The following is a 27,963-nucleotide window of genomic DNA, read 5'->3' on the forward strand; positions in this document are numbered from 1 at the left end:
CAGGTTCCTCAAGTATAACACATTATATAGCGTTGTTTAAGGTTTATGATTTGCCTGATGTGTTTATTTTTTTTTTTTTTAATATATTTTGTTGAACACAACATCTTAAACATTTAATAAAATAGGAAAACAATAAAAAGAATCAAGACTTCTTTCTTAAAAGACTTTTCACCATTTTGTAAATTTTCTTCGCGCTGTATGATACAGTCTTCTTGAGTCCTAAAAAGAATAAAAATAAATACAATCTAAGATGAACAAGATATTCATCACACTTGGGATTCCAAAGCTTCTGAGGTAAATGACTTGCTGTGAAGGAGTCTCATGTCAGCATATTGACATCAACAAAGAGGATTGCCATGCTTGTGGAAGTGCAAGTTTTAAATACTGCTACCAACCATGTGTTTCAGAGAGGAGCATCTTAATTGTCATTGGGAGCTGCAACAGTTCCTCCATGAAAGTGATAAAACCATTTCTTCCACTTACCTGGATTCCACTGCCGAAGTCTCTCCTGGATGGGTCTCCTCCTCCTGCAATGTCACGGTGGTGGGGGATCTAATGTACATGTGCAGTGAGTGCTGTATGCGCATTAGGCATTTCTCATAGAAAAGCACTGAATCAATGCTTCCCTATGTGTAGATTGAAAATGCTGAAATGCAAAGAATGAATGTCCTCGTGCAAAGTGTGAAGACGTTGTTTCATGGAGTTTCCTTAAAACTGAAATGTTTTACATTGCAGGGTTAAGGGAACAGGTGCATGAAGTGGCCTGGGTGCCTATTATGGATAGACCTAGTATCGGTTATTCTGATTATTGAAGCTGCACTCTGCATACTTCCGATAAATCAATGAGGCGCCACGTCGCTACCTCACATCACCCCCCCCTCCCTACTGCGCTAGCTGCCTGAGAGTGATAGGAGTGTGATTGCAATCATCATGTTCCATTAATGCCAGATTTGTGTAGAAATTGTGTTGCTTTTTTCAAAACTGTAAATGTACAGAATATAATCACTGGCTGTCAGCAATCAACCGAAAGGTGATAATCTGTACCGGCATACGGCTCTGAAGAAATTATATTGGTCGATCCCTAGTGCCTATAGAGTCCCTTTAACAGAGTGCCCCCTCATTCTACTCTAAAGAGTAGATATTTTGCAGTTTAAAGTTAGCAATAAAAAACAAAACAAACCAAACATGATATTTACTAGCAGTAATCATTAACTAACTTCTGAACATAATACAGTTTACCTGGTTAAGAACAGAGTTGGCACAATGCCAGGAGACAATATAGTGGGAGTGGCAAGATAAGGCTGCAAACAGCATTGACGTTTGCAGCCATAGTGCTACCAGGCCAATCAAATCTGTAAAAACAAACATGACCCCTGGACTCTGCATTATGATTCTAAACCTTAACTGCCGGATCTGATCTACTCTCCTGTCTAGACTTTACGTGTCTTTACAGTAGTAGAAAAAAAAAACAACAGCCAGTAACAGTACAGCAAGCGACAGCACTATTATTATCGTTATCATCATTTCTATAGCACCAACATATTCTGCAGCATATTACAGTTATATAATTGGGATAGCTAACAACAATTTACTGAAATTAGATTTCATGTACTGGACTTATCTGAAATATCAAAATGCCTGTGTGCAAAAAAAAAAAAAAAAGGCCCTCTTTCATTTGTTCAACCCCAAGCACCAGATGTGTTTGGTACTGAAAGATAGCGTTTTAAAAACAAAACTGACCATAGCGCCACTGTTCCTAGAGAGTGTCAGCGGTACTGCTAACCTCACCACATCCTGCAATGTCATAGAGGAGGCGTTGCTTCCTCCATCTGTTATCCAATCAAATACTCTTCAATCCAAAACTCAATGTTTTCCTACGAATTGTAACGTCAGTGCAGTGAAAGCACCTTTAATGGCTATCAGGAAGTGTTTGGTGTGTTTAACCCCTTAAGGACACATGACATGTGTGACACGTCATGATTCCCTTTTATTCCAGAAGTTTGGTCCTTAAGGGGTTAAAGCGGATCTGTCACTTCCGGGGGTCTTAACCACAAGACCATTACCAAAAGTGAAACCTCCGGTTATGGTCTGGTGGACGTAAGATGCAGGGGAAGGTAGTTTTACTTAGCTGAAACTGTCACTTACAGTTGCCGCCATCTTTGCTCTGTGCATCGTCTTCAGCCTCTGGCTTTGTCTGCCTGAAGTCACAAGAGTACATCACTGAGTCTATGGAGCATCCCACAAGAGCAGGGGTTCTCAACCCAGTCCTCAGGGACCCCCTACCAGTCCAGGATTTGGGGATTACCTGCACTAGAGCCTCCATATCCCGCTGTCTGAATCCTACATTTCAGTATAATTCCATTCCAGTAACGATCAGTATTTCATAAAGATTTTCTCTTTATGCAACACTGAAAAGTGACAGAGCCACTTTAACCCTCCATATAAACATAGCCGTTTCTACAAAACATTTTACATTGCATGGTTAAAATGACAGGACCAATGCACATGAGATAACATGAGATTAGTGGTCCTTTAACCCCTTAAGGACCAAACTTCTGGAATAAAAGGGAATTATGACGTGTCAGACATGTCATGTGTCCTTAAGGGGTTAAACATATTGCAAAATATATATTACTCAATATGCAGGAAAATGGGTATACATAGAGACTGGTAAAGCATCTTACCGGCAGTGAGGATTCCCTTTGTACTTTGAGTCAAACTGGATGACTTTACAATGCCACAAATAGCTGTAAACAAAGAAGGAAAGTGTGTGGTTAGCATGCGGTCACTGGTAAACACCTCCAGAGACATCATACACACTCATAATCTGGCAAACTGGTCAATCCTAAATATGATAGTCCATTTGGAAATTTTCCAGTGGGATACTCCAGGCCTTCAGAACATTGACAAACTTAGCAAAGGCCCTGCACATACTGCCCGCTGCCACACACGTACTATTTAAACTGCAGAATGTGCAAATCTCTAAGCTTGCAACCCAGAACTCCTGTGTGCTAGTGGCCCCAGTGGGCAATTGCCCCCATCACCCTTGCCAGCCCTCACATGCATTTACTGTGGGTACAACCACAATACTACCTGAGCTCTACAAATAAAACTTATTAAGCAGCCTGTGATTATCCGAAAACAAAACAACAAAAAAGGAACAAGAAAAAAAAAAAAAGGAAGGAAGGAAGAAAGAAAGAAAGAAAGAAAGAAAGAAAAAGAGAAATGGCATAAGTGCTGCCCTCTGGTCATCAAAAAAAGAGACATGGAAAAAATGTGAGAGAAAGCACAGCAATAAAGAATTTGAATAGAAAGAGCATAAAAAAAAAGAAAATACAAATCAAGCCTGTTATCACCGACAAAAGAAACAGAGCAAGAGTATAGCCAGGGGATCGTCAAAATGCAGACTGAAGACTGAACAACAGCATGCACAAAAAAGGCACAACAAGAACGCAACATGCATGCACTTGTTTGCTTTAAGCCATTCTTTAAAACTGCTAACAGGGAGACATTTTGGTGATCTCTGTCCTGTAGGTTTGAAAGGATGAAAAGAGATAGAATTTAACACCTGGGATCACTCAGTTCACTGGGCCCTAATGCTTTATATCCTGAAGGCAGAATAACCAGGAGCTTCATATCCCGTGTCAACAAAAGTAACTGATCTCAGGCAGAGGAGCTGATGACATAAAAGACTTTAGGTGCTATTAACTAGCTAGTGACACTTTACTGCATAGTAAGCCTTATGAGCTGTGACAGATGGAAACCATTCTTATTTCACTAGCTTATTTCCTTACCCCAGTCACAGAATAGACAGCTTCCAATTAGGGGCAGAAGCAAAGTCTTCCTATTTCAGCACCTCTAGGTATGATGTCAGGATGAGGTGACATATATTTAAATCCAAAAATGTGTTTGTGACGGTTTTTACCCCACTGAAGGTTTTTTTTTTTTTTTTTTTACAATCTTTACTCAAGCAGGGTTTGATATCAGAATGGATAGTAAGTGCATATGACACAAAAACATAACAGTATCCTTACTAGAGAATCATACAATTTTAAAAATAAAATAGACAAGGAACAAAATAATAAACTTGGCCCATAACACGTGGAAGCATTTACAAGTACCCAGGGGTGAATTGTGGAATAGATCCAGTGGTTAGAAAGTACCCCTAAACCCTAGAGGCAGTTGAAGGGATGGTATGCTGCATTGCATACATCGGATCTGAATATAGAAATAAGGGCAAGTACTGAGCAAAGAAAATATATCAAGTAAAGTGGAGACATGTCTAATTTATCTATTCTCTTGTAAGTGCGTTTGTCCATTAAAATATTCTGTTTCAGGCCGGTGCCTAGCAGCGGAGGTGAACGGTCGCATGCTTGAAGAGCTCCGGGCCGCGACAGGGGAAATACCCTCCATCCACACCCTTAACCGGACAAAACGAATCTCAGAGGGACCCCATTAGAAGGAAGGACGTAATGGGCCGAAAATCGAAAAAACTCCGACCTGAAAGGCCCGTGCCGGGCATGGATATCGGTGAGCTCTGGCGGCAGGCCCGCAGCGCATCAGGCCCCAACATGGCGTCCCTCCATGGCGGGTGCTCTGATTTTTTCGAAGAATCCTCGGACGAAGGAGAGGAGGAACTCCCTCCGGGTCACCCTCAGCCACCACCGGCCAAAACGCAGCATTCACCGCCGGCCAAGGCCACCACGCCTGTAAGCATGGAAGCCATAAGAGAGCTAATGGCAGAACACCATACAAAGATCGCGGCGGATGTTGCCTCGATCAGAGACGCATTGCAAGGCTTGACAGGCCGCATTGGGACCGTGGAAGTCTCCATGACCGCCCACAACACCAAAATGCAAACGCTGCAGCAAGAAGTCCAAGAACTGAAAACGCTGGCAGGACAAACAGAGCTAAGGTTTGCAACACTCGAAGACAAACACCGCATGAAGCACCTTAAGATCAGGGGCATCAGCGACAGCATACCTGATACCGAACTCCCCCACCTTACCAGGCGACTCCTTACAGCTCTGCTGACTCCAAAAACAGCTAAAGCGGTGACAATAGATGGAGTTTTCCGTATACCGAAGCCCACTGGGGCCCCTGCCACTGCTACACGGGACGTTATTTTGCAGTTCCAGACATACAGGGACAGGACAGCGGTACTGAAAAGTACCAGGGATCAACCGTCCTACCTCTTCGAGGACATGTCTCTCTCATTTTACCCTGATTTATCAGGAGCGACGTTGGCGTGGAGGCGATCCTTACAACAATTGACAGCCCTCCTGCGAACACACGGCATCAGGTACCGATGGGGCCCAGCACATACCCTACAAATCACCAAGGGAGACTCCGCGCTTACAATACGCAGCATACAGGAGGCACCAGTGATACTACGAGAGCTACAGCTCCCAGCGGACTCTCTAGCACTACCAACTCCGGCGGACAGACACAAGACCCCACAGACTTGGTGCACAGCAGGCGCAGCGGAATTCATTCCCAGGAGGCAAGCAGGAGCTCCTAAAGCCAAGTCCACCACTTGAAAAGACTGGGACTCTATAACATACTACCGGGACTTTGACCTCTAGCACTGACCCTGAACCAAACACGAAAAACCGGGGACAATAGCCCCTCTCTGCGGATGACCGCACTCCCCCATCCAATGACACCCACACACCACACACTACCATCCGGACCCTCTTTAGGTACTGTCAAACCCCTCACTTCACCACCACCATGGGGACACCCCAAACAAGCCTTTCTGCCCGACAACACAGATCAAGAACAAGAATCTGGCCCTCACCTAGCTCACCTAGCTTCCAATGCGGAGACAACTCCCACCGCCCTCCATACCCATATCCATGTCCATAGGGGATCCCCAGAGACACTCACTATCCGACGATACCCGGGCATCACACAGGCCCCCCACTAGGCACAGAAACCCCGGACACGTCATATGCCATACATACCTACAGGTAGACAACTCCCGATACTCGAGGAGACATGGGAGGACGGGCTTGACCTCAGTGGCTCAGTACCTGAAGATACACTATTTACATACATGTCCTATTAGACGAGGTTTATTTTTGCTGCTTTGTTTTCCCCCTTTTTTTTTTTTATTTTTTTTTATTTTTAATTTTACTATTATTATTTCCACGCTTGTCAACGATTATCTCTGGGACAAACAAGGTCCAACTCCACCTTCCATGAAATAAGGACTCTTAGCCCAAACACCACTAGCATAACGATTACAGGCAACACATGGTACGGCATTAGGTAATATCATATTATATTAGGAGGTATAGAGACGTTTCTCTAAAACGTATCCATGTTAAGGTCACGCTAAAACAAGCGCTAGAGCGAGGTTTAAACGTTTTAATATGTCTGCTTTGTTTCACTCATTTACGACCTACCTTTATTCAAGCCTCACTTGTCAGTTAACGGCTTGGTATACAATAAGTCAAACTATGCCTTGCGACATGACCAGAATAGTACTCTGGGTTACCCAAACTTTGATGTCTAAACCCATCAGCGAAGTACCCTTTAAACTTATAATCAGTTCCCTTAAGGCGCGCTGAACCAGACGAGTCATTTAGCAAACTGTTCATGGTAACTCATTCATTACTGTCTAATCTGTCAACATGCTTATTTAAAAAATATTGTGCAATTTCTTGCTGCCACTGTTTTACTTGCTTATGTTCCAATATAAATGCACGCTGTTGTGGCGTATGAAAACTGTATGTACTCACCTGCACACCAAAAATAAAGAATTCAAAAAAAAAAAGAAAAAAAAAAAAAAAATATTCTGTTTCATGCAATACTGCACTATTTGCTTTTTCTCTGTTTCTTTACATTTGAAATATATACTCTTTTGGATTACACCCCTGTTGGGGAGTCAAGCCTAAATATTACCATTTTGTAAGTGCTCTTCCCTCCCCTACCCTTTTTTATATCTGTGCATAACTGTATTGCACCATGTGCAGTTGTTTTCTCTTTTAGATTTTACATCACCAGCTTTATATCATTTTTATTGTTTCATCTTTTTTATAAGGTTGTATTTAATTTATTATATACTTCACATTTTATTATAAGGTTATCCCTGTCCTGTGTGCTTTTAATTATTATAGTTTTCCTTTTTCGATATACTTTCACGTATATTACTTTGTTCAATAACAGAAATTACATCCTGCCACACTGGGAAAACAAATAACAGAAGCTACATGCAAAACTAACGGACCTAGCAAACGATGTAATGACCAAGTCTTGCAGAGGTATATGGAATAGCTGTGGGCAAAATGCAGTATTTTAGATTCCCTTGCCCAGCACCTAATGAAGATCCCAACTCACCCTGCTGCACAACACTCCCACAGTCTGGATCATGTGCCACTTGTAGTAACATTTCTTCCACATCTCGATTTTTCCCAGGAGGATCTACAAGAAGCGTTATCTTCTGCTGTAATGTCTTTGGTAATGCCATTAATTGTATAAACTGACCCTCTGGGCTCTTATCGATCTAAATCAGCAAAATAAAGTGAGATGCTTTAATGGTCGAGTAAAGGACAATAGATGTGGTGGTGTTAATCTTTGCTTTAATGTTATGGTACATTGCTCATTAAAGCTCACCTCTACTCTGCCTGTTGGTGCTTTGTACACGGCTTGTGAACACTCCTGCAGGATATTACTGAACAGTTTCTGGAAATGGGCAACATTGGGCCTAACAATGTTCAACACTTTGGCTTTATCTTCACCAATTATCATTCGAAAATCACCTAATTAAAAAGATATATGTTAATGTGACTCACTATCTGCACAGTGAAACAGTAAAATGTAAGCATAGTACAGGAATTGAAACAGCAACATTTTAGAAACATAAACATTGCTATGAGACACAAGTCAGTCTGCACATCTAGTTGCCCATCATAAAACTCAGGAAATGGCCTCCTCCACACAGGCCTGATCTTATAGTTTCTTTCTTCAGGATCACCATCATGCACATCCTAAATATTCTTAATTAACTTTAATGTTAACCGTTACCACATCCTATGCTATTCCAAGTATCGACTACCCTCCCTATAAAGTAGCATTTTTATACTGTCTCTACAATACAATCAGGTGTCTTTTTTTTTTTTTTTTTTAATTCTTTATTTTTGTAGTGCAGAGGCTTTATACAGTCACTTGGGAGGTACCCCAAAGGCAGTCCTCCAGCGCATTATGAAACATTGAAACATAGGGGTACAGGAGTGGTCTTGCACATTTTTAAAGTTTAAAGATTACTGAAGCATATTCACTACATATAGAAATCAACAAATCAGTTAGCTAACAGGCTTACTTGTGTATGTGATTAGGTTAGCAGAGTACGCTGCCCATTTTCTATAGGTACAGATACATATGAGAACTGTGTCTGTATGTCACTGATTTTTCCCTCATGAATGCTTAGTAAAGGAGACCATAGTGACATATATAGAGCAAGCAGTTGTTAAAGACATTCCATGAGAGTATACTTGACACTGATATTAAGTTGAAGCTAGAACATAAAATGCCGGGATTACATCACTGTTTATAATTAAGGTAAACTGGTTTGCTGAGACATTCTATGAAGCATTACTGGTCTCCTGAGTCTAGTAGGGCACTTTGCTTAGTAAGGTATGCATTCTGGAAAATCACTCTATGTGGCATTCATACTGGTTCTACATATTCCTACCCTAGGCAACAAGCTAGGCACAACTTAGCAATAAGTAAACTATGCTATCGTTACAGGTTATTCTGGCGTGTCACGGTTGTAAGATATTAGTGGGTTAGCTGTCTAGTCACCCTGGTGCGCCTGGGTTCTTTGTGCCTCCTCCGTGGGAAGGGGTCGGCAGTCTAGTGGACCAAGGCCTTATCATATGGGGGCAGTCCCGATTTCATCCGATACCTGCTCTGTTGTGTCTGTGTGGTAGGGTGCAAGCGTCCTCCAGAGCAGGTATCAGGGCTTGTTTTGTTCTGCCTTGTTCCTCTGGGTTGCTGGCTTGATGTGTTAGGCTGGATGTCTTCGGTCTTCCACGGGTGTGTGTCCTCATTGTTTAGGAGCCGGGCATTATCCACCGATCCACCGCTTTCCAGGCTGGTCTGTTGCAGGCTGAGGTGAGCACAGGGCCAGTCCGTTGGTGGGTTGGTCTCGCTGGGCAGTTGGTTCGGTCCCCTCGGGCGGGAATGGGCACTGCGCCGCGTTCTGTCCCCTCGGTGCTGCCGCTGACATTTGCCTTCTCACGCTGCTTTTTCCCGTGTTGGTGGCTGGAGCAGTTGGGAGGGTTGGCACGGTGTGTTCCCGCTTCCCTATTTGGCGAGTTCGGGTGTCAGGGGCTGTTAGATCAGCAGTGGGCGCCAGGAGGGAGGGAGCCTTCTCCTTGCTGACCGTGCACATGGCGCCCGCCATTTTGGATGTAGCGGTCAGGCTCCCCTTCCCCGACCATGGAGCCACCCTCATGGCCACCGGGTGAGGACCGGGATCACCCCCCCGGTCCATTGGGGGGGGGACGGAGCCGGATCCGCATCAGTCTGCACCTTTGGCCGGGTACTGTGGTGCAGGATAGTGTGGCAGCGGCCGTCTGCCCCACTCACCGCAGAAGAAGCAGGCCCGAGTTGGGTCATCAGGATCTTCTCCCCCGGGGGACTGAAGCTCAGCGAGCCAGCCTCTCCCCGGGTCCAGCAGGCCCCTGGCACTGGGCATCTGTGTTGTCGGCTCGGTTTTAGCTGGCAATGATTTTAGGGGATTTTCCATAGCGTTTTGCAGGAGCCGCTTTGACTTGCGACCTTCCAGCTTGGCGGTCCAGCCCCGCCCCACAATCAGGTGTCTTAATGGCTTTCACCATACATTTAAAACAGCCTGCACTCTATTCATCTTGTCAAGTAACAAATGTAACATTTAATTGAATTAACGGGACAGTTCACTGCCAAAAGAACACTAAAATTACTATTTAGTAGATATAACCTCAATGAAAACATGAATACTTTTGATTATGCATTTTTCCCCTTTAACCCCTTAAGGACCAAACTTCTGGAATAAAAGGGAATCATGACATGTCACACACGTCATGTGTCCTTAAGGGGTTAAAGTATATCTAAAATCAGCTTGCAAAAGTTGCAATTCTCTTTGCTGCCTTTGCAAGCCCTCCCCTTCTAACCCTGCCCAGACTTTCTGTGGCTGTCCAATCACAGACCAATGCAGTTCAATGAGAAGTCTTTGCAAGGCCAGCGCTCTGGGCAATTTCCTTCCTCTTGAGTTTAGCTTCATTGAGCTAACCAAATCAGGAAGTTATAGGCCTGTGGTCTGATTGACAGCCAGGTGGCTGTAACAAAATAAATGTATTAAAGTGCCAATTTCTATTGAAACCAGAACTACTTTTTTTTTCTATTGTACTATTTTACAGCGGCGTGTGGGGGCCCTAAATAAAAAAAGGGGGGGGGGGGAGGAGATACGAATTGTCCCCTCCCCTATCCCCAGCCCGTGAGCGGCGGGTGGTGGCCCTAAATGAATAAAACGAAATCCCTGTAAAATTTAGTTTGATGTCTTCTTTTTTCATCCCCAAAAAAGGGCAAATAAAAGTCCACAATACCCGTCGGAGTTTAAAAAAAAAAAAAAACATTAATCCATCTTCACCCATGGAGGGCACAGCACAGACTGAGCTCCACAGGGCAGGGAAAGGCTTATAAAGCTCTGATTGGTTGGTTTAAGTCAATCAGAGTGCTCTGACAAGTAAATTTAGAGACTGACAGGCAAGTCTCTAAATTTACCTGTCACAACACTATGGTTGGCTTGAAATCCAACCAGAGTGCTCTGTGTCATTTTACACAGAGTGGCAAAGTTCTTTGCCCCTACTCGCTTTACTAGTATTAGTAAATTTGGCTGAAAGATCAGTTTAGGTCTTTCAGCCTTTTGGTAGATAACTCCTTGATACCGTGGGAATTTTGGGAGCTATCTACTAAGCGGCTGCAAGATGCAGCCGCGGCACAAATAGGATTGGGGTTTCATTCATATGAATGAAATTACGATACGCACAAAGCCCCAAAATGCGTCCTAACATGAATGAACAAACGTCTATTAGGACGAAATTCGGTAGTTTCGGCTGCGTTTTGTCTAACAGGAGAGAACAGGACGTTCGGGAATATTGACAGGAAGCATCGCGAGATCACGGAGGAAAGGTGAGATTGTGGGAAAATTGCTTTGATCACCGGAAACGCAGCACACTTTGCTCCTCCGCTGGTCAAGCATAGGAAACCTCTTTTGTTTTAAAGAAAACTAGAGCAGACAGGAAGAAATGAAGAACAGATCTGGACAGAAGGAGAGAAAAGGAATCGATTGGGGAAAGGTAAGTTCGGCATGACAGTGCCGCTTTAAATAACTTGTCATCTAACATATAATGTAAATGTAACCTTGCCACAAAATTGTGATATATTTTCAGCAAAAAGGCATTTCTTGTATTGCATACCACTAACACAATTAATAAGCAGCACATGTAACACAATACAAGAGTGACCTAGTGACTTGAACTGATAACCACTAAAATTAAATAGAACAAATCCCGGGATTGACCAGAGGCACTCCAGTGATAACCTTGTACAATTCAATCCTCTATTACATGATGTTGTAAAAATGTACTACAGGTACCATCTGTTAAGTGTGAAAATAGAAACAGCATGGAGCAGATGCCAATATTACATCACTACATCCCAAAGGGATATGATATAATGTGGAATGTATCCAAGGTCATTTATCCACACAGACTAATATATAGTTTATTTAGAGATCATCCTAGACCAATAGTACCTGGCAAGGGTAACAGCCTGCCAGAATTATTCTCATACATACTGTAGCCCATACAAAAATTTTGAACTCTTACAGTACATATTTCCATTTCTCTGCATATCCCTTCGCCCCTCTTAATGTAATAGCTTTCCAATGATCCAGAGGGCTCTGAACCGCTTATAATGTGGCCTAGTTGCCCTGCGGTCTGGACAGCTTCCTCGCGCACAATGCAATGAGCCAGCTGGAATATGACGTCACCCCTGCATCGGCATCACAAGAGACCTGTGCAGGAAGAGCACAGTGATTCCATCACAGCAGCAACCACTGGCCACCAGGGGGAGGATAAACTCCAGCCCTCACAAAGAAAGGTAGGGATGCAGGGTGGACCTCTTAATTACTAAATGTGTGTGTATATGCCAGTAATTATGTGTGTATGTGTGTATAGGTCTGTGATTATCTGTGTGATTGTGTGTATAGGTCTGTGACTGTGTGTATATCTGTAATTGTATGTGTGCGTCTGTGGCAATCCCACATAAGGATAAATGAGTTATATACTAAACAAATGAATATCAAAAATAAGTGTTATAATATACATAAATAATATAATATTATATATGCGGCCCAGGGAAGCCAAAAAGGTTGGACACCCATGGTGTAATGTATGACCAGATGTCTCATCACTACTTGATTTTTTATCACAGAGTGATTTGCTATGTTTCACTGAGAGTTAATCCAGCCTCTAGTGGTTGTCTCACTGACAGCCGCTAGAGGCGCTTCCGCGATTCTCACTGTGAAAATCACAGTGAGAATACGCTGGACGTCCACAGGAAAGCATTGAGTAATCTCTGGTGATTCGGATCTTAAATACGGCAAACAGGTTGTCCCCCTATATTGGAAACAGGACATATTGCCGCCCTTACGGTCTGGTTTGATAGAATGGAAGACTTAAGACGACTGGAAGAATTGATTTACATAGCACAGGACTGCTCCCAATTACGTAGATATTTGGACACATTGGTTGACGACTGCCTACAATACTGACTTCCAGAGGTTGCTGACATATGAGACCTGAGGAGAGTGGTGCGTGAAAGGAGGGAGGAGAAGGGGGTCACCTTGTAATGGGGTCTCAGGTTGCCAGCCGTGAGTAATAGGGACGTTGACCCCCCTTATTTCTGACCTATAGGCCCCTACGTTGATACACCTCGTTTGAGACAGTTTTAAAGACAACCGCAGTCCACTTCCTGGATGTACTTAAGGCGGGTGCAAGAGTGTAATGCTCCTCGCTGGCCAGGACAGACTGGCGGGGGGAGGGAGGTGCTTCTTCGCTCTTGAAACAAGAGTAGATAGAATTGGTGTATTCTTTGTATGCGTTATTTATCAGTTGTTCAAAACACAAACCACTAGTTCACCTGAGTAAAGCAATGAGGGGGTGGGGGAATGAGTGAGCCGAAAGGAACTTTTTCTAGTGTTGAATATATAATGGCCAATTGCTATCAATATATCGTAGCTTTATAGCTATACTTAAATGGTTTATATACGATAAACTATTTAAAATGTTAACATTTTATTTAAGGAGTTCCAAAATGTAAATGAAAATTCCTTATACAGACCAGAGTAGGAGAGTCCAGCTATTTGCAGATACAGCTCTTCCTCAGTAAAACTCTCCGGCAGCATCAGAAAGGCTGCAGTCAAAGCGCTTTTCAAATTGGCGTTAAGGGCTGTGCGGAGGCGGCCATTCTCCTTCTGTGTTAATATTTTAACCTGGAAGTGAAAAGTTATAGAAACTGAAAACACGCAAATATGGACAGAGTTATTTATGAAAGTTCAGGAATTTAAATCAAGATTGATTATAAAGATTGGGTATCCCCAAGGTGCCCCAATAAATCAATCTTGACCTTTTGACCCCACGTGTATGGGGTCCGGAGGTGGTCAACATTTACCTCACATCCCCATCCTTGATCTTTGTTTCTTCTTCGTTAACTAGAAGTCCTGGTGAATGTATTGTTTAATACAATTTAAACACTATACTTGCTGGCAGCTTTTGCTTTAACAGATAAATTTGGTGTATGCACATAGCATGCAGCGGTGTACAGATATTCAAATTTCTACTATTTATCCAGCAATTGGGCTTATTTTTTAGCAGAAGAGATGTAACTGAATTTAATAAGCAAATTCTAGGACAGCTGCTTAACTAAGATATTTGCATTTAAAGAATATAATGAATTTGCAAATACTGACTTTCATGAATAGTCCTTTGTGTAAAACCAAACATATGTTCAAACTGATATTCGATTAGTAATTGTCTGGACTTATCGGTCATCAGGATATACAAGAAATATCTGTTTTATATGCGGTGGCGGCTGGTTTTAGATAGTGGGCCGCTAGTCTCCACCCCTAGAATTTGATCCTACCCCTCTCCTTAAACCAGCCCCTGACCTGCTGGACTTTGCCCACTTAATGTGCCAATAACCATATTATATCAATAATATATTAAGACTATTACTTACAGTGTCATATGGTGCCCAATTTGTTTGTATATATAATAAAGTATTTTAAGCATTTTGATCATAATGCCTTAGCAATTAACCAGTTCAAGTACATGGTCTCATGGGAAGCGTAGTCAGCAAGAACTGCAGTGCTAAAGGCTAGATACTACTTCACAGTTTATATCAATATGTATATGCAAAGTATCAGACCAATTCTACTGTGCGCTTTCAGTTCCTGCCAGGATGAGACTGCAATGGAAAGCTGTCAGCAGGGGAGAGAGTGAGATTCAAAGCATGGAGCTGGGGGAGAAAGTGCAGTGATGTATTCAAAGCATGGAGCTGGGGGAGAAAGTGCAGTGATTTATTCAAAGCATGGAGCTAGGGGAGAAAGTGCAGTGATGTATTCAAAGCATGGAGCTAGGGGAGAAAGTGCAGTGATGTATTCAAAGCATGGAGCTAGGGGAGAAAGTGCAGTGATGTATTCAAAGCATGGAGCTGGGGGAGAAAGTGCAGTGATGTATTCAAAGCATGGAGCTGGGGGAGAAAGTGCAGTGATTTATTCAAAGCATGGAGCTGGGGGAGAAAGTGCAGTGATTTATTCAAAGCATGGAGCTAGGGGAGAAAGTGCAGTGATGTATTCAAAGCATGGAGCTGGGGGAGAAAGTGCAGTGATGTATTCAAAGCATGGAGCTGGGGAGAAAGTGCAGTGATTTATTCAAAGCATGGAGCTAGGGGAGAAAGTGCAGTGATGTATTCAAAGCATGGAGCTGGGGGAGAAAGTGCAGTGATGTATTCAAAGCATGGAGCTGGGGGAGAAAGTGCAGTGATGTATTCAAAGCATGGAGCTGGGGGAGAAAGTGCAGTGATGTATTCAAAGCATGGAGCTGGGGGAGAAAGTGCAGTGATGTATTCAAAGCATGGAGCTGGGGGAGAAAGTGCAGTGATGTATTCAAAGCATGGAGCTGGGGGAGAAAGTGCAGTGATGTATTCAAAGCATGGAGCTGGGGGAGAAAGTGCAGTGATTTATTCAAAGCATGGAGCTAGGGGAGAAAGTGCAGTGATGTATTCAAAGCATGGAGCTGGGGGAGAAAGTGCAGTGATGTATTCAAAGCATGGAGCTGGGGGAGAAAGTGCAGTGATTTATTCAAAGCATGGAGCTGGGGGAGACACTACTACTTCACTTCTTTACACTGTGCGTCGAAACACTGTGATATGATAATTTGTCACACTTTTCATGCAGCAGACATGGAGTCAAAATGGAGGCTGCATCAGGGGAAGTGCAGTTGAACCACAACAAGAGGACATAGTCTTAAATTAGAGGGGCAAAGATTAAAAAATAATTAATTTACTGAGAGGGTAGTGGATGCATCGGATAGCCTAAAAAAAGTAAAAACATTATTTCATGTTTTATTTTTTTATTGCAACTAAAGCTGGTGGGGCATTGTGTCATCTGCCTCTATGGGCGAATCACTACTGATTAGATTATATAAGCAAAAACAAAATGTGAGGAAGGCTGAACTTGATGGACGCCAAGTCTCTTTCCAGCTATGTAACTATGTAACTACATATCAGAATGTCATTCCAGTAATCCTGGTTCCTTGCAGTAAGTGTTAAAAAAAAAAAAAAAAAAAAGTCTAACGTTCTAGTGGTATAAAAGATATCCACCACTGTTTTACTATTTATTTATATGTCTATAGGGTAGATAGAGTTACAAATAATGAATTAGGCATAAAGAAAAAATATGGTCCTATATAAACAAGCTAAAAGGATTATTCAAAAACGAAAAAAAAGACAATGCATTGAGAACACAGAATGCATGCTGTACTGTATTAATATAAATTGCTCACATATAAGATGAAACGTAAACAGGTCATAAAAGATTAGAGAGGACAGTGGGTATACAGTGTGATTAGAAGGAAGATGCGTTATACTTGCATTTACATGGAATTTGGGGAACATTTTTTCAGCTTTAACCCTATACATGCCTCAATATTACAACCCAGTATACTATTACTCTCACTTGAACTACATCTTGATAACGAAGCTTTTCCAAACAGATTGCATTTTTTTTTCTCAAACACCATATATATTTTCAAGATTCCAAAAACATTGCAATTCAGGTGCCAGCTGGATGTAAAATTCAAAAATCCAAGGTTAAGAGTTGAATAATTAAAACAGCTCCAATTAAAAAGATTAGATTGGCTCCAGGGGCCATAAGCAAACCAGAATTACAACTTCAGTTCAACTTCATTAACCCCTTAAGGACACATGGCATGTGTGACATGTCACGATTCCCTTTTATTCCAGAAGTTTGGTCCTTAAGGGGTTAAACAATGCAGCCAAGGACTGATCGGAGAAAAAGGAGCCATACCTCCACCAGTGTGTTGTATAATAAGCACTTATGAAGTGCAATTATAATTTTCTGATATCTAGACACTACTCCACATACATCAGACATAAATTCTGTCCTCTGTACACAATTGCTTCCTCAGAGAATAGGCCATATTTGTTTAACTAATATGAGTTTATACACAATACCTTCTGCGCACTACTGGTGCGGACCCACCCTGTCTGTCTCCACCCTGTTTATGGGATTAGATCCAGTTTACATAAAACAAAGAGAGAAAATATAGGTCAACTTCATTCACTGCGTGGAAAACATTAATAGTTTATTGGAGAAATGATACCATACTTTGTAAGCATGATGGGCTATTTATACTGTTTATTATATTAACTTAAGTTAAGTATTAGTATATTAACTTAAGATGCCATGTCCCAATTACCTAATAGTGATAAGGTCCACAGCAGAAACTTTACGCTTAACAGATTTTCACATTTTAAATGTTTACAAAGTTTAAAAGGTTACAGTGCTGTAGCTCTGTGCTTCAAAAAAAAAAAAAAAAACAACCAAACAAAAAAATAATAATTAGATTTTAGCATTTCAGCACAAGGGGCATCTGTCTAACCAGCGCAGTAAAAAGTGTACCATTGTAATTGGGGCTGCAATGACTCTTCGGCTACGCTAATGAATGCAACACCATAAGTCACTATAAATGAAACTCGTTTTCCAGGATTTGTAAAAATATATTTACTTAGCTCTATGCTTAACATTTGTGAGGTGTAAAAAAAAATTAATTTCCTTTTTATCCGGGAACTGCAAGCCTCCATCTTAGCTACCCATCAATCACTATAAGTGTAGTCCTTCACACCTGGCAATTAGCATAGAAAAAGCACACAGGGAACAAAATAATTTAAACATTGGTTTTATTTCTCCCTTTTGTTAGCAAGGTACGGCCTGGCTTTACCTCGTCTCAAACGATCACTTAGTTAACACAAGTGTAGGTAGTTAGATAGTGACTAAATATAATCAACTTAGATCCATGGGATCTCTATAAAAAATAGGTTATTGAAGACCACAAACAAGTCACTGATGAATGAGAATTTTGATTTGCTACTGACAGGGACCAATCACAGACTTGTAAGGGAAGATGTGTGTTACTGCAGTGCTTTCCCATTCCTACAACAGGGCTCTCAAAGTCTGCTGTGTATGTATACTTGGTTTTGCTATGGTCTTTAGTGTATATAATTCGGCAAATATATATATTTTTTGGCCAAAAGTATATTTGAATACAGTCTAATAGTATAGGAAAAAAATCTATACAAACACGTTACCAAAATCAATTATTAAAATTCCACTATATTTCATCCCGCTAAGTCTGTAACATTAATTAGTAGATGTTTCTTCCTCAATCCAATTTGTTCTGCTATAGTTGCACAGATAAGCAGAATTTTGTTTCTCAGCCAAATGCGTTATGCTATAGTAATTCTGTTAAGTGGTATTTATAAGACGTTTTGCAATCATCAATAAATGTAGGCTTAATAGTGTGTGTTTTAACATGGTTTACTGCAGGTTGGTGGATGATACGATCTGTATGCATATGTTTCTTGGACATTCATTGTTTAAGAATTGCTGCCCTCTGGGGGAAGAAAAAGTGTAGTCTAACTGTGCTGCTGAAATATGCATATGCTTTTAGTTTTTAACATACAAAGAGCCACATTTGGTGCATAATATGGGGAGGGAGGGAAAATGCAGCAATACAATAAATAAATATAACTTACAAGTGCCCATATATTTGGATAGTTGGGAACAGGAGGTGATGTGGGTCCTGCTCAAACGATATGGTTGTAAATTACAATCCAGCGTCAGGAACGATCAATAAAGTTTTATGAATTTTGTACGGAATTGTGTAAAAAAAGCATTTATAATCCAAAATTCATGTTGCTTTACACTGTTGGTTATGCTGCTAAAGTTGTAAGAAAAATAAAAAAAAACATATTTAAAATTGGGCCCATCTCAGTAAGTGTCCATTCCCTCATGTTGAGGTCCATAGGCCATTATTATAAGGTAATCAAAAACAAATTTGCCACTATTGCACTACATTTCAAGTTGAACAAACACCTCTGTTCTCCTGTCTACACAATTGTCACTGCTACACATCGCCCTTGGGTCACTTTTACCCTCCTTTTTACTATTTTTACTTTATTGTAGAATGAATGTGAGGTATTGCGGTCAATTTCAATGTTCATCATATTCACTGATGGTAAAGTAGTACAATCGTTGCTACATTTTTGTTGCTTCACAAGAGTATTTTCTCCCTGTAATCTTTTTTTCTTAATGTACATTTCTGCTTATGTTGTAAACTTTCAGTACTTTTTAGGAAGTTAAAGCAGGGCAGGGTCATATATTCCTTTTGTATCAGTGGGTCTCATTATTTGTCCTCCATTTGTATAATTAGCAATGTTTGTTGTTCGTCTGTCTTGGGCACATAAAACCACACACACACATATTAAATTTGAAATTCTCATGTAGAATATCACAGACCTTGTGTATCCTACAACAAAGTTCACAGATCTGTATTCGACCAAATCGATCTCAACCCTACATCTAGCTCCAGCCGTGACCCTGGCAACCCATGGCTCAGTTCATCTTAGCCTTACCAAAACATTGCTATAATAGCAACTCAAACTATTGTACAAATGCACAAGCTCAAATACTTGCTTTTGGTGTAACCCTGGCTCCAGTCCTAATTCCAAATAAAACCTTAACGCTACTTTTAACGCTAGCCTTAACCATGTTGTGACCCTGACCCTTGCACTAAACTGTTCACCAGCTATAACCCTAGCTCAGACATTAGCCCCTTAACCCGAGCAACTAAATCTTCTTCAAATTTAAACTCAAATCATTGACAAAACATTTGCTTCAGGTGCATATATCTTGCCCTACCTCTAAACCTAGTTAATCCTTGACTTGGCCGTAAGTATAATCCATGTCCTAGCTGTAATGCTTACTCCAGAACTAAACCTAGCTCTTACCTTAACTCTTAATCTAACAAGTCTTACCTGAACAATTCTAACCCATGCAAGCTGTAACCCTCTCCCTAGTCCTAGCTCTAACCCTAATAGTAGCTTAAACCCTAGTCCAAGCTAAATTATTTTGTCATGCCCTAACCCTAGCACCAGCATTCAGAAAAAATGCAGTGTTTACATTACAGTCTAGTGAGAACTCTACTGGCCACTCCTTAAATGGCTACAATATGTGGTTCCTGGGGCAGTGTTGCACAGTGTGCAGCACTGCCATTCAGTGTCTCCACCCTCAGGATGGAGACACTGAACTTTCCGCATAAAGATGCAATGATTCAATTCATTCTATGAGGAGATGCTGATTGGCCAGGGCTGTGTTTGACTAGTGCTGACTCTGCCCCTGATCTGCCTACTTGACAGTCTCAGCCAATCCTATTGCTAGTGCTTGGTTAATTGGGGGAGTGTTCCTTAATTGCCACCTGTGTGGGATTTGTATTCCCATATAAGCACACCCCTAACTCACTGAGCTTGCTCACATTGCTTGAAAGCAGACTCTTTCAAGTACGAGTTAGAAAACCAGGAGTTTAAACTAACAAGGTGATTGTTTTACTGTTCTGTATCTGGGGAAATGAGTGTTAGCAAGATTGCTGGTTTGACTCAATGCACATCTTGTTGCATGTATGCATGCCTGGATGTACCCGTCAAGGGCCCATACCTCTGATGGTTGTGTGCGAGTGGCTTTTCTGGAAGCTCAGATTGGAGCTCTCGAGAAGCAAATTGCAACATTGAGGGAGATCGACAATCTTGAGAGGAGTCTGCTGCTCACTGAGTAGAGTTTAGTGGGGACAGGTAGTGGAGTGGGAGGAAAACTACCTGTCCCCACTGTGCCTGTTCTCTGAAACTGCTATTTACATCTGAAGGGTTAAAACCTGGGGGGACCTGGCACCCAGACCACTTCATTGAGCTGAAGTGGTCTGGGTCACTATAGTGTGAAATGAAAGTGTGGGTACACTACAAACTGGCATGGGGGTGTTAGTTAATAAAGACCAGGAAAAGGCAGACATTTTAAATAACTATTTCTCCTCCGTATATATTAAGGAAGAACTAATGGCAATAGATGTGCAAATGATTGCGGCTAAAAAAATTGCAAAATAATTGTAATTGGTTAACTTGAGACAAGGTGCTGCAGCAACTAAAGAAAGTTAATATAAACAAAGCTCCAGGGCCTGACAGTATTCATTCACGAGTACTTAAAGGGACACTCCAGGCACCTAGACCACTTCTGCCCATTGGAGTGGTCTGGGTGCCAACTCCCACTACCCTTAACCCTGCAACTGTAATTATTGCAGTTTTCCGAAACTGCAATAATTACCTTGCAGGGTTAACTCCTCCACTAGTGGCTGTCTACTAGACAGCCACTAGAGGGCACTTCCTGCTGCATAGCACACGCTGTGTGAGGACCTCCAGCGTTGCTCAATTCCCCATAGGAAAGCATTTTCAATGGAGAGGTCTAATGTGCATGCACGTGATGAAGGGAAGGAGTGGCGGCGACCCAAAACCACCGCCGAGGGACATGGGGGGGGTCTCAGGTAAGTCACTGAAGGAGTTTTCACCCCTTCGGCAACCCGGGATGGGTGGTGGGAGGGAGAGGGGACCTGCAGTGCCAGGAAAACGTATTGTTTTCCTGGCACTGGGGAGTCCCTTTTAGGAACTAAGTGTAGAAATAAGTGAACCTCTGTTTTTAATCTCTCTCTTTTCTTTCAGGAAGTTTTCCAGAGTATTGGAGGAAGGCAGATGTGGTTTCTATATTCAAAAAGGGTTCAAAATCATTCCCTGGAAATTATAGACCTGTGAGCTTAACTTCGGTGGCTGGAAAAGTATTTGAAAGGTTATTACGGGATAATATTCAAGAATTCCTTGAGAAGAACATGGTTATCAGCAAATATCTGCATGGTTTTATGAAGCACAGGTCATGTCAAACTAACTTGATTGCATTCTACGAAGAAGTAGGTAGAAGTATTGATCAGGGTGTTGCAGTGGATGTGATCTATTTGGATTTTGCCAAGGCATTTGATACAGTTCCACACAATAGATTAGTGTTCAAACTCAAGGAAATCGGTCTAGATGAAAATGCTTGTTCTTGGATAGAATATTGGCTTAAAAATAGAGTACAAAGAGTTGTTGTTAATGGTACATTTTCAAGCTGGACAGAGTTGGCAAGTGGTGTCCCTCAGGGTTCTGTTCTGGGACCCCTTCTATTTAACATGTTTATAAATGATCTTGAAAAAAGCACTGAAAGTCATGTTTCAGCATAGGCGTGCGCACGGGGTGTGCCTGGGCACACCCCAATCCCCGCGGCACGCCTCTGGAGTGAGACCGGCAGGGGAGATCTCGGGATCTCCCCTGTCGGCTCATGCAGAGCCGGCGCTATCCGAGCGCCGGCTCTGCTCTAAGCCTCCCTCCCCACAGGCAGGGAGGGAGGCAGGAGAGGACCTGGGGAGCTCTTGCCAGCAGCTCCGCCGGGTCCTCTCGCGGGATTCTGAGCGTTGCCGCGGTTACCGGCAAGGCAGGCTAGAGTTCACTCTCCACTGGACCACCAGGGAAGGCAGCAGCAGAAATGATCCCCCCTCCCAGGCATAATGTAAGAAGGGAGGGGGGATATTAAGAAATCTGCCCCAACCTCCACTGGACCACCAGGGAAGGCAGCAGCAGCAAGGCCCCCCCTCCCTACATAAGGTAAGAAGGGAGGGGGGGTATTTACCAAACGGCCCCCACACAATACACACAATCCCCCAAACATACAGCACACACACACACACAGCACACAAACTGCACCCTCACACACACATCACCCTTACACATACACACTAACAGCACCCTTACACACACAGCGCCCTTACACACACACACTAACAGCACCCTTACACATACACACTAACAGCACCCTTACACACCCAGCAGTGTATATATATATATAAGTGTGTTTTTGGCGTGTGTTTTTGTGCTTTAGGGTGCACACCCTTATACAATAGGCTGCGCACGCCTATGTGTTTCAGTGTTTGAAAATGACACTAAACTCTGTTAAGTAATACAATATGAGCAAGATATTACTTTGCTGCAGAGGGATTTAGATAGACTGGGGGCTGGACACTCAAATGGCAGATGAAATTGAATGTTCAAAAATGCAAAGTCATGCACTTCAGCGTAAAGAGTGCACAAGCAACGTATACCCATAATGGAAGCAAATTAGGGATAACAACACACGAAAAGGACTTGGGAATTGTTATAGACAACAAACTATGCAACAATGTGCAATTTTTAGCAGTGGCTGAGGCCAGTAAGGTATTGTCATGCATTAGAAAGGGATGATAATATCATTTTGCCTCTTTATAAATCACTGGTAAGACCACATATTGAATATACTGTGCAATTTTGGGCACCTGTTCTAAAGAAGGATATTATGGCACTAGAAAAAGTGCAGAGGCAGGCTACACAATTAATAAAAGGAATGGAACATATCAGCTATGAAAAAAGGTGAACACATTTAAACCTATTTAGTTTAGAAAAACGTCGCCTGAGAGGAGATATGATAACATTATACAAATATATTCGGGGGCCAATACAAACCATTGTGTGGAAATCTATTCATAAACCGGACTTTACATAGGACACGAGGTCATGCGTTTAGACTGTAAGAAAGAAGATTTCGTCTAAGGCAAAGAAAAGGTTTTTTTACGGTAAGAACAATCAGGATGTGGAATTCTCTGCCTGAAGAAGTGTTTTTTATCAGAGTCCATACAGATGTTCAAACAGCAACTAGATGCATACTTTCAAAAACATAATATTCAAGGTTATAATTTTTCAATGTAGTGTAATAACTGCTTGATCCAAGGATAAATCTGACTGCCATTCTGGGGTAAAGAAGGATTTTTTTTTCCTAGCTTGTTGCAAAATTGGAAGTGCTTCAAACTGTTTTTTTCGCCTTCTTTTGGATCAACAGCAAAAAACAGATGGCGAAGGCTGAACTTGATGGACGCAAGTCTCTTTTCAGCTATGTAACTATTGGGAAAGCATTGTGATTGGTTCAGAGAATCACTTCTGATGATGTCAGGCAAGTAGGCAAGTCAGGGGCAGCAGACTCAAAAATACAAGTAATATTTTACTAAATTTAGGGAGGCAAGGACGGCCAGATGTTGGTTTTAACACTATAGGGTCAGGAATACATGTTTGTGTACCTGACCCTATAGTGTTCCTTTAAATCCAGTCCAAGATCTAACCCCAGCTGCGTTAGGAAGTCTGTGATTTGACAGCCATCGATAGTTTGGGTTGGGGAAGAAGGGGAGGGCTTGCAAATGCTGCAGAAAAAGAGACCTGCATTTTTGCAAGCTGCTGTTAGATTATATAAAATACATGCATGTTTTCATTGGGGTATGTCTATGTTAAATAGTGATTACTTTATTTGTATGTATATGGTAAGTGGAGTATCCCTTTAAGGTAGGGAAAACAAGAAAGGATAGAAACCATGCAAACCACCATGAGCAGGTTAAAGGGAGCTACAGAAAGAATATTAATAGACCTAAAAGACCCAATGGGGTGAAATCAAAAGGCTTTATAGCATGTTGAAATATATGTGATCTTGTTTCTGGTAGGTATTAGAAGTAATCTTTGTAAGATAGAAGAAATCCATTAAATAACAAATAGATATTTACCGGCTTATGTAATCGTCCAGCAATGTACAAAGTCTTCCAGTGAAGTAAATCTTCCACAAGTCTGTCTGTGCTGACAATACCATACTTTATAACCTAAAAACATACAGGTCAAATTAGACCAGGTAACAGTGCATTTCACCCCAAAAAATATATAAATAAATAAAAAATAAAAAAAAGAATGTGCACACTTTTCTACAAGACTCCCGCCATGACACCACCCTGCCAGCTGATATGTATGACAGAAGGCAGTTAACCTAGAACATACATTTAAAGTATTCCTATCATGGGTACACAAACGTATGGACAATTGAAAGAGCATAACAAGCATAAGTTATTATTGAACAGCTCCTAAAGCAAATAAATACATATTTTATCTTTATAATAAATGATATTTACTGCTTTAGGAGCTGTAATAGCTAAAGTTGAATCTGACTTGACAGACAAGTTTTAAAAAGCAAATGTTGGATCACAAACAGTGTTGCATGAGATAACATACGGGAGAGATCTGAGCATTAAAATGGGGTTAAACAAAAGAAGATGGTAGTTAGTTTATATGAGAATAGAGGTATATAAAAGTTTGAAGGGAAAATATTTTCAAGTTTAAAAAAATTTAAAATTAATGTGGCTCTGTCACTTTTTCTTCTGCTTGTCCCTCATCCTCTCTGATGATCTTCCCAGTACTTGTTACTGACTCTGGAAAAAGTGCTACTTACATTTCCAATGTCTTGCTGGGTCTTTATTCATGGTGCCACCATATTGGTACTTCCAATTATGGTGCACACAGGAAGTCTACTCTTCTGCCCTTTTTAGGGTGTGCGTGTTAAATCATGTGCATTACCAGTTCACTAATGACAACACTGATGAGTAAAAGAATCCCATTGACAGCCAATATTACAGAGGAAGGAGTTACGTAGGATACGGATATCTCCATCATTTGTCAAACTGCAGTTGTTACATAATGAAAAGTAGTGCCTACTTTTCTTTATATGTAACATTTTACAGAAACACTTTTACAGAGGAAAAAAAACGGACTGACCGGGGCACAAAATGTAGCACTATACAAAAACAAAAAAAGTTACAGAGCCGCTTTAACCCCTTAAGGACACATGACATGTCATGATTCCCTTTTATTCCAGTTTGGTCCTTAAGGGGTTAATGGAGAGAACCATTAACTCAACCATGAATTTCCCATAAACAATTGGATTCATGAAATATTAAAAAAACTATAGAAAAAAAAAAAAAAACAACAAAAGATAAACAAACCACAATTATTTCAGCCATCTATAAAGGACCAGCTAGAGAAAATATTTTTTAGAGGATATGTCAATTCCCACTTACTTTCCCATCACAAGGTACTATGGTGTTATAATAAACTCCCGCACCATAGTCATTCTGTATAGTTGTGATGTGTCTGGGGCCCAAGTACTTCAAGACAGAATAATGAGCACGGTTTTGTTTGATATTCATTGTATGCCATGTAACTGGGTCATCAACCGCGAAGACAAAGTCCAGCATATTGTTCTTTAGGGAGAAAAACACAAACAAAAACTTTTATACAAGGTAAGTTAGGTCCTCCATTGCGGAGTCATCCACAAAAACTAGTAATCATTGCTGCCCAACAAATGCATATGGTGCATTTGATAACACAATTTATATTATACAAACCATGTGCCAAAATTTGTTTAAATCATGCAACTTACATTTCCATGGTTATATGCAAGGGAAGTCTGGCACAACCCAATAAATATAAAAATAATGCAGAAATAAAGATTTTAAATATATTATGTTTAATCAGCCTTCAACAACTAGTTTTGACATGGCAGTGTCCATACCAAAGTTAAGTCTACCTAAAGGTGAATATCTCCTAAATGCAATTCGGTGGAGGACATACCTGTGTATGGTGGGCTCATTTTAAAAATTAATGCTCAAAGACGTTTACATATAAAGTTAAAGGACCACTCTAGGCACCCAGACCACTTCAGCTTAATCAGGTGGTCTGGGTGCCAGGTCCAGCTAGGGTTAACCCATTTTTTTTTATAAACATAGCAGTTTCAGAGAAACTGCTATGTTTATAAATGGGTTAATCCAGCCCTCAAAGCCTCTAGTGGCTGTCTCATTGACAGCCGCTAGAGGCGCTTGCGTGATTCTCACTGTGAAAATCACAGTGAGAGCATGCAAGCGTCCATAGGAAAGCATTGATAATGCTTTCCTATGAGACCGGCTGAATGCGCGCGCAGCTCTTGCCGCGCGTGCGCATTCAGCCGAATGGGAGGAGAGGAGGAGAAGAGCTCCCCGCCCGGCGCTGGAGAAAGGTACGTTTTAACCCCTTTCCTTTCCCAAGAGCCCGGCGGGAGGGGGTCCCTGAGGGCGGGGGCACCCTCAGGGCACTATAGTGGTCCTTTAAAGTAAGGTGGCGGGATCTTATTAAAGAAAGGATTACAAAACAGAAGAGATGATCGTTCTCTAAACTGCATGTATTGTAGTAGCTAAACAGCTATGCTAACTGATATAAAAATATATTCACCACTCAAGTCTTGCTTTTTGGCCACATGTTCTGTAAATGCTTTGCAACCTGGATATATTTTAAAGAATGCTAAGTTAAAAGTATGCCCAAAACAGTTCCATGTAGCCATTCATCAGGATACGTTGTGGAACACCAAATTGTATTTTGAACATACCAGCATCATTTTGTGTTTAACAGTCATTTGGTTAGTAAAATAGAGAAAAAAAAATGTTTACGTAGTTAAAAATATATCATTATTAGCAGACAAAATGTGGTCTCTTTATATGCAAAACAGAGTCCTTTAAATATCACTATCCAACTAACATCAAACTTCCAAAATACTTGCTCTTTATTTGATACATGAATCATTTGGCAGTATCGTTCACATATTTATGCAACCCTATCTTAATCAACATGTAACATAAAGGCCTGATCTAGCACTTATAGGAGACAGTAAGATGGACAATCATTAATCATGTCATCATCAGACTGGTTAAACACTCTTAATCCTACACAGAGACCTTCACCTTGCCTCAGAAACATACATGCATTTCCCAATTTCATGAGATGAAATTCTATGTGAAAGTGAGGTCAAGTGGTTCCTTAATGTCCTTCTTACCCCAACATTGTTGTGAGCAGTGCCCGACTGCCTGAACACGCCTGACCCATATGCAAAGGCAAGGCTGATGTCCTGTGGGAAATAGGTGAGGATCCTCCTGAACTGGTATCCTGTGCTCTGGATTGCTTGTATAGCCATGGCTGCTCATAGAGGGCACACTGCTAGGAGAGACATGCACCATACACATGGCAGCAGCTACAGATCTATGGCACACTGCACTGGCAACATGCTAGCTGGATAATCACAGATTATTATAAACACAGATAATCACAGTTAGTTACACAGAGTATCCAGCTTCTCTCCCTGCACTCACATGCATACATACATACATAGCATTATATAGAGGTTTAGGATATAAACAGTCAGGTATAAACACAATGTTCACACACACACACAATGAACTATTGAGAGCAAAAAATCCTCTACTTTACACTGCACATGGACACCTCACTTCCGGGTTGCTCTCTGTGCTGTGATTGGACATTTCTAACGCCTCACGCGAT

At 41.4% G+C, this 27,963-nt stretch overlaps 1 protein-coding gene across 2 annotated transcripts; it reads right to left on the reverse strand.

The window, feature by feature from the left end:
* Positions 1 to 27,921, reverse strand: TAMM41 (TAM41 mitochondrial translocator assembly and maintenance homolog). 2 transcript variants are annotated; one of them, XM_063427571.1, is made up of 9 exons: positions 27,907 to 27,921; positions 27,461 to 27,693; positions 25,677 to 25,859; positions 24,339 to 24,431; positions 13,393 to 13,543; positions 7,621 to 7,766; positions 7,345 to 7,510; positions 2,685 to 2,747; positions 1 to 219 (listed from the first exon to the last, which is right to left on the reverse strand). In XM_063427571.1, exons 2-9 carry the CDS (start codon positions 27,596 to 27,598, stop codon positions 143 to 145), a joined length of 1,017 nt encoding a protein of 338 aa, XP_063283641.1. In that variant the 5' UTR covers positions 27,599 to 27,693; positions 27,907 to 27,921; the 3' UTR covers positions 1 to 142. The 2 variants fall into 2 exon arrangements, with proteins under 2 accessions (XP_063283641.1, XP_063283640.1); XM_063427570.1 differs by lacking the exon at positions 27,907 to 27,921 and adding an exon at positions 27,854 to 27,892.
* Positions 27,922 to 27,963: the final 42 nt, after the last annotated feature.

The sequence above is a fragment of the Pelobates fuscus genome, chromosome 7 (assembly GCF_036172605.1).
Source record: "Pelobates fuscus isolate aPelFus1 chromosome 7, aPelFus1.pri, whole genome shotgun sequence".
Taxonomy (NCBI): domain Eukaryota; kingdom Metazoa; phylum Chordata; class Amphibia; order Anura; family Pelobatidae; genus Pelobates; species Pelobates fuscus.

What these genes read in the sequence shown, in the direction of transcription:
- TAMM41 (XM_063427571.1), bottom strand. Translation starts at nt 27,598, where the DNA reads ATGGCTATACAAGCAATCCAGAGCACAGGATACCAGTTCAGGAGGATC. An exon ending in CTGCTCACAACAATGTTGGG is followed by an intron (nt 25,860 to 27,460) that starts GTAAGAAGGACA and finishes TTCTCCCTAAAG; the next exon opens with AACAATATGCTGGACTTTGT. An exon ending in TGGGAGTGTTGTGCAGCAGG is followed by an intron (nt 2,748 to 7,344) that starts GTGAGTTGGGAT and finishes CTTTGTTTACAG; the next exon opens with CTATTTGTGGCATTGTAAAG.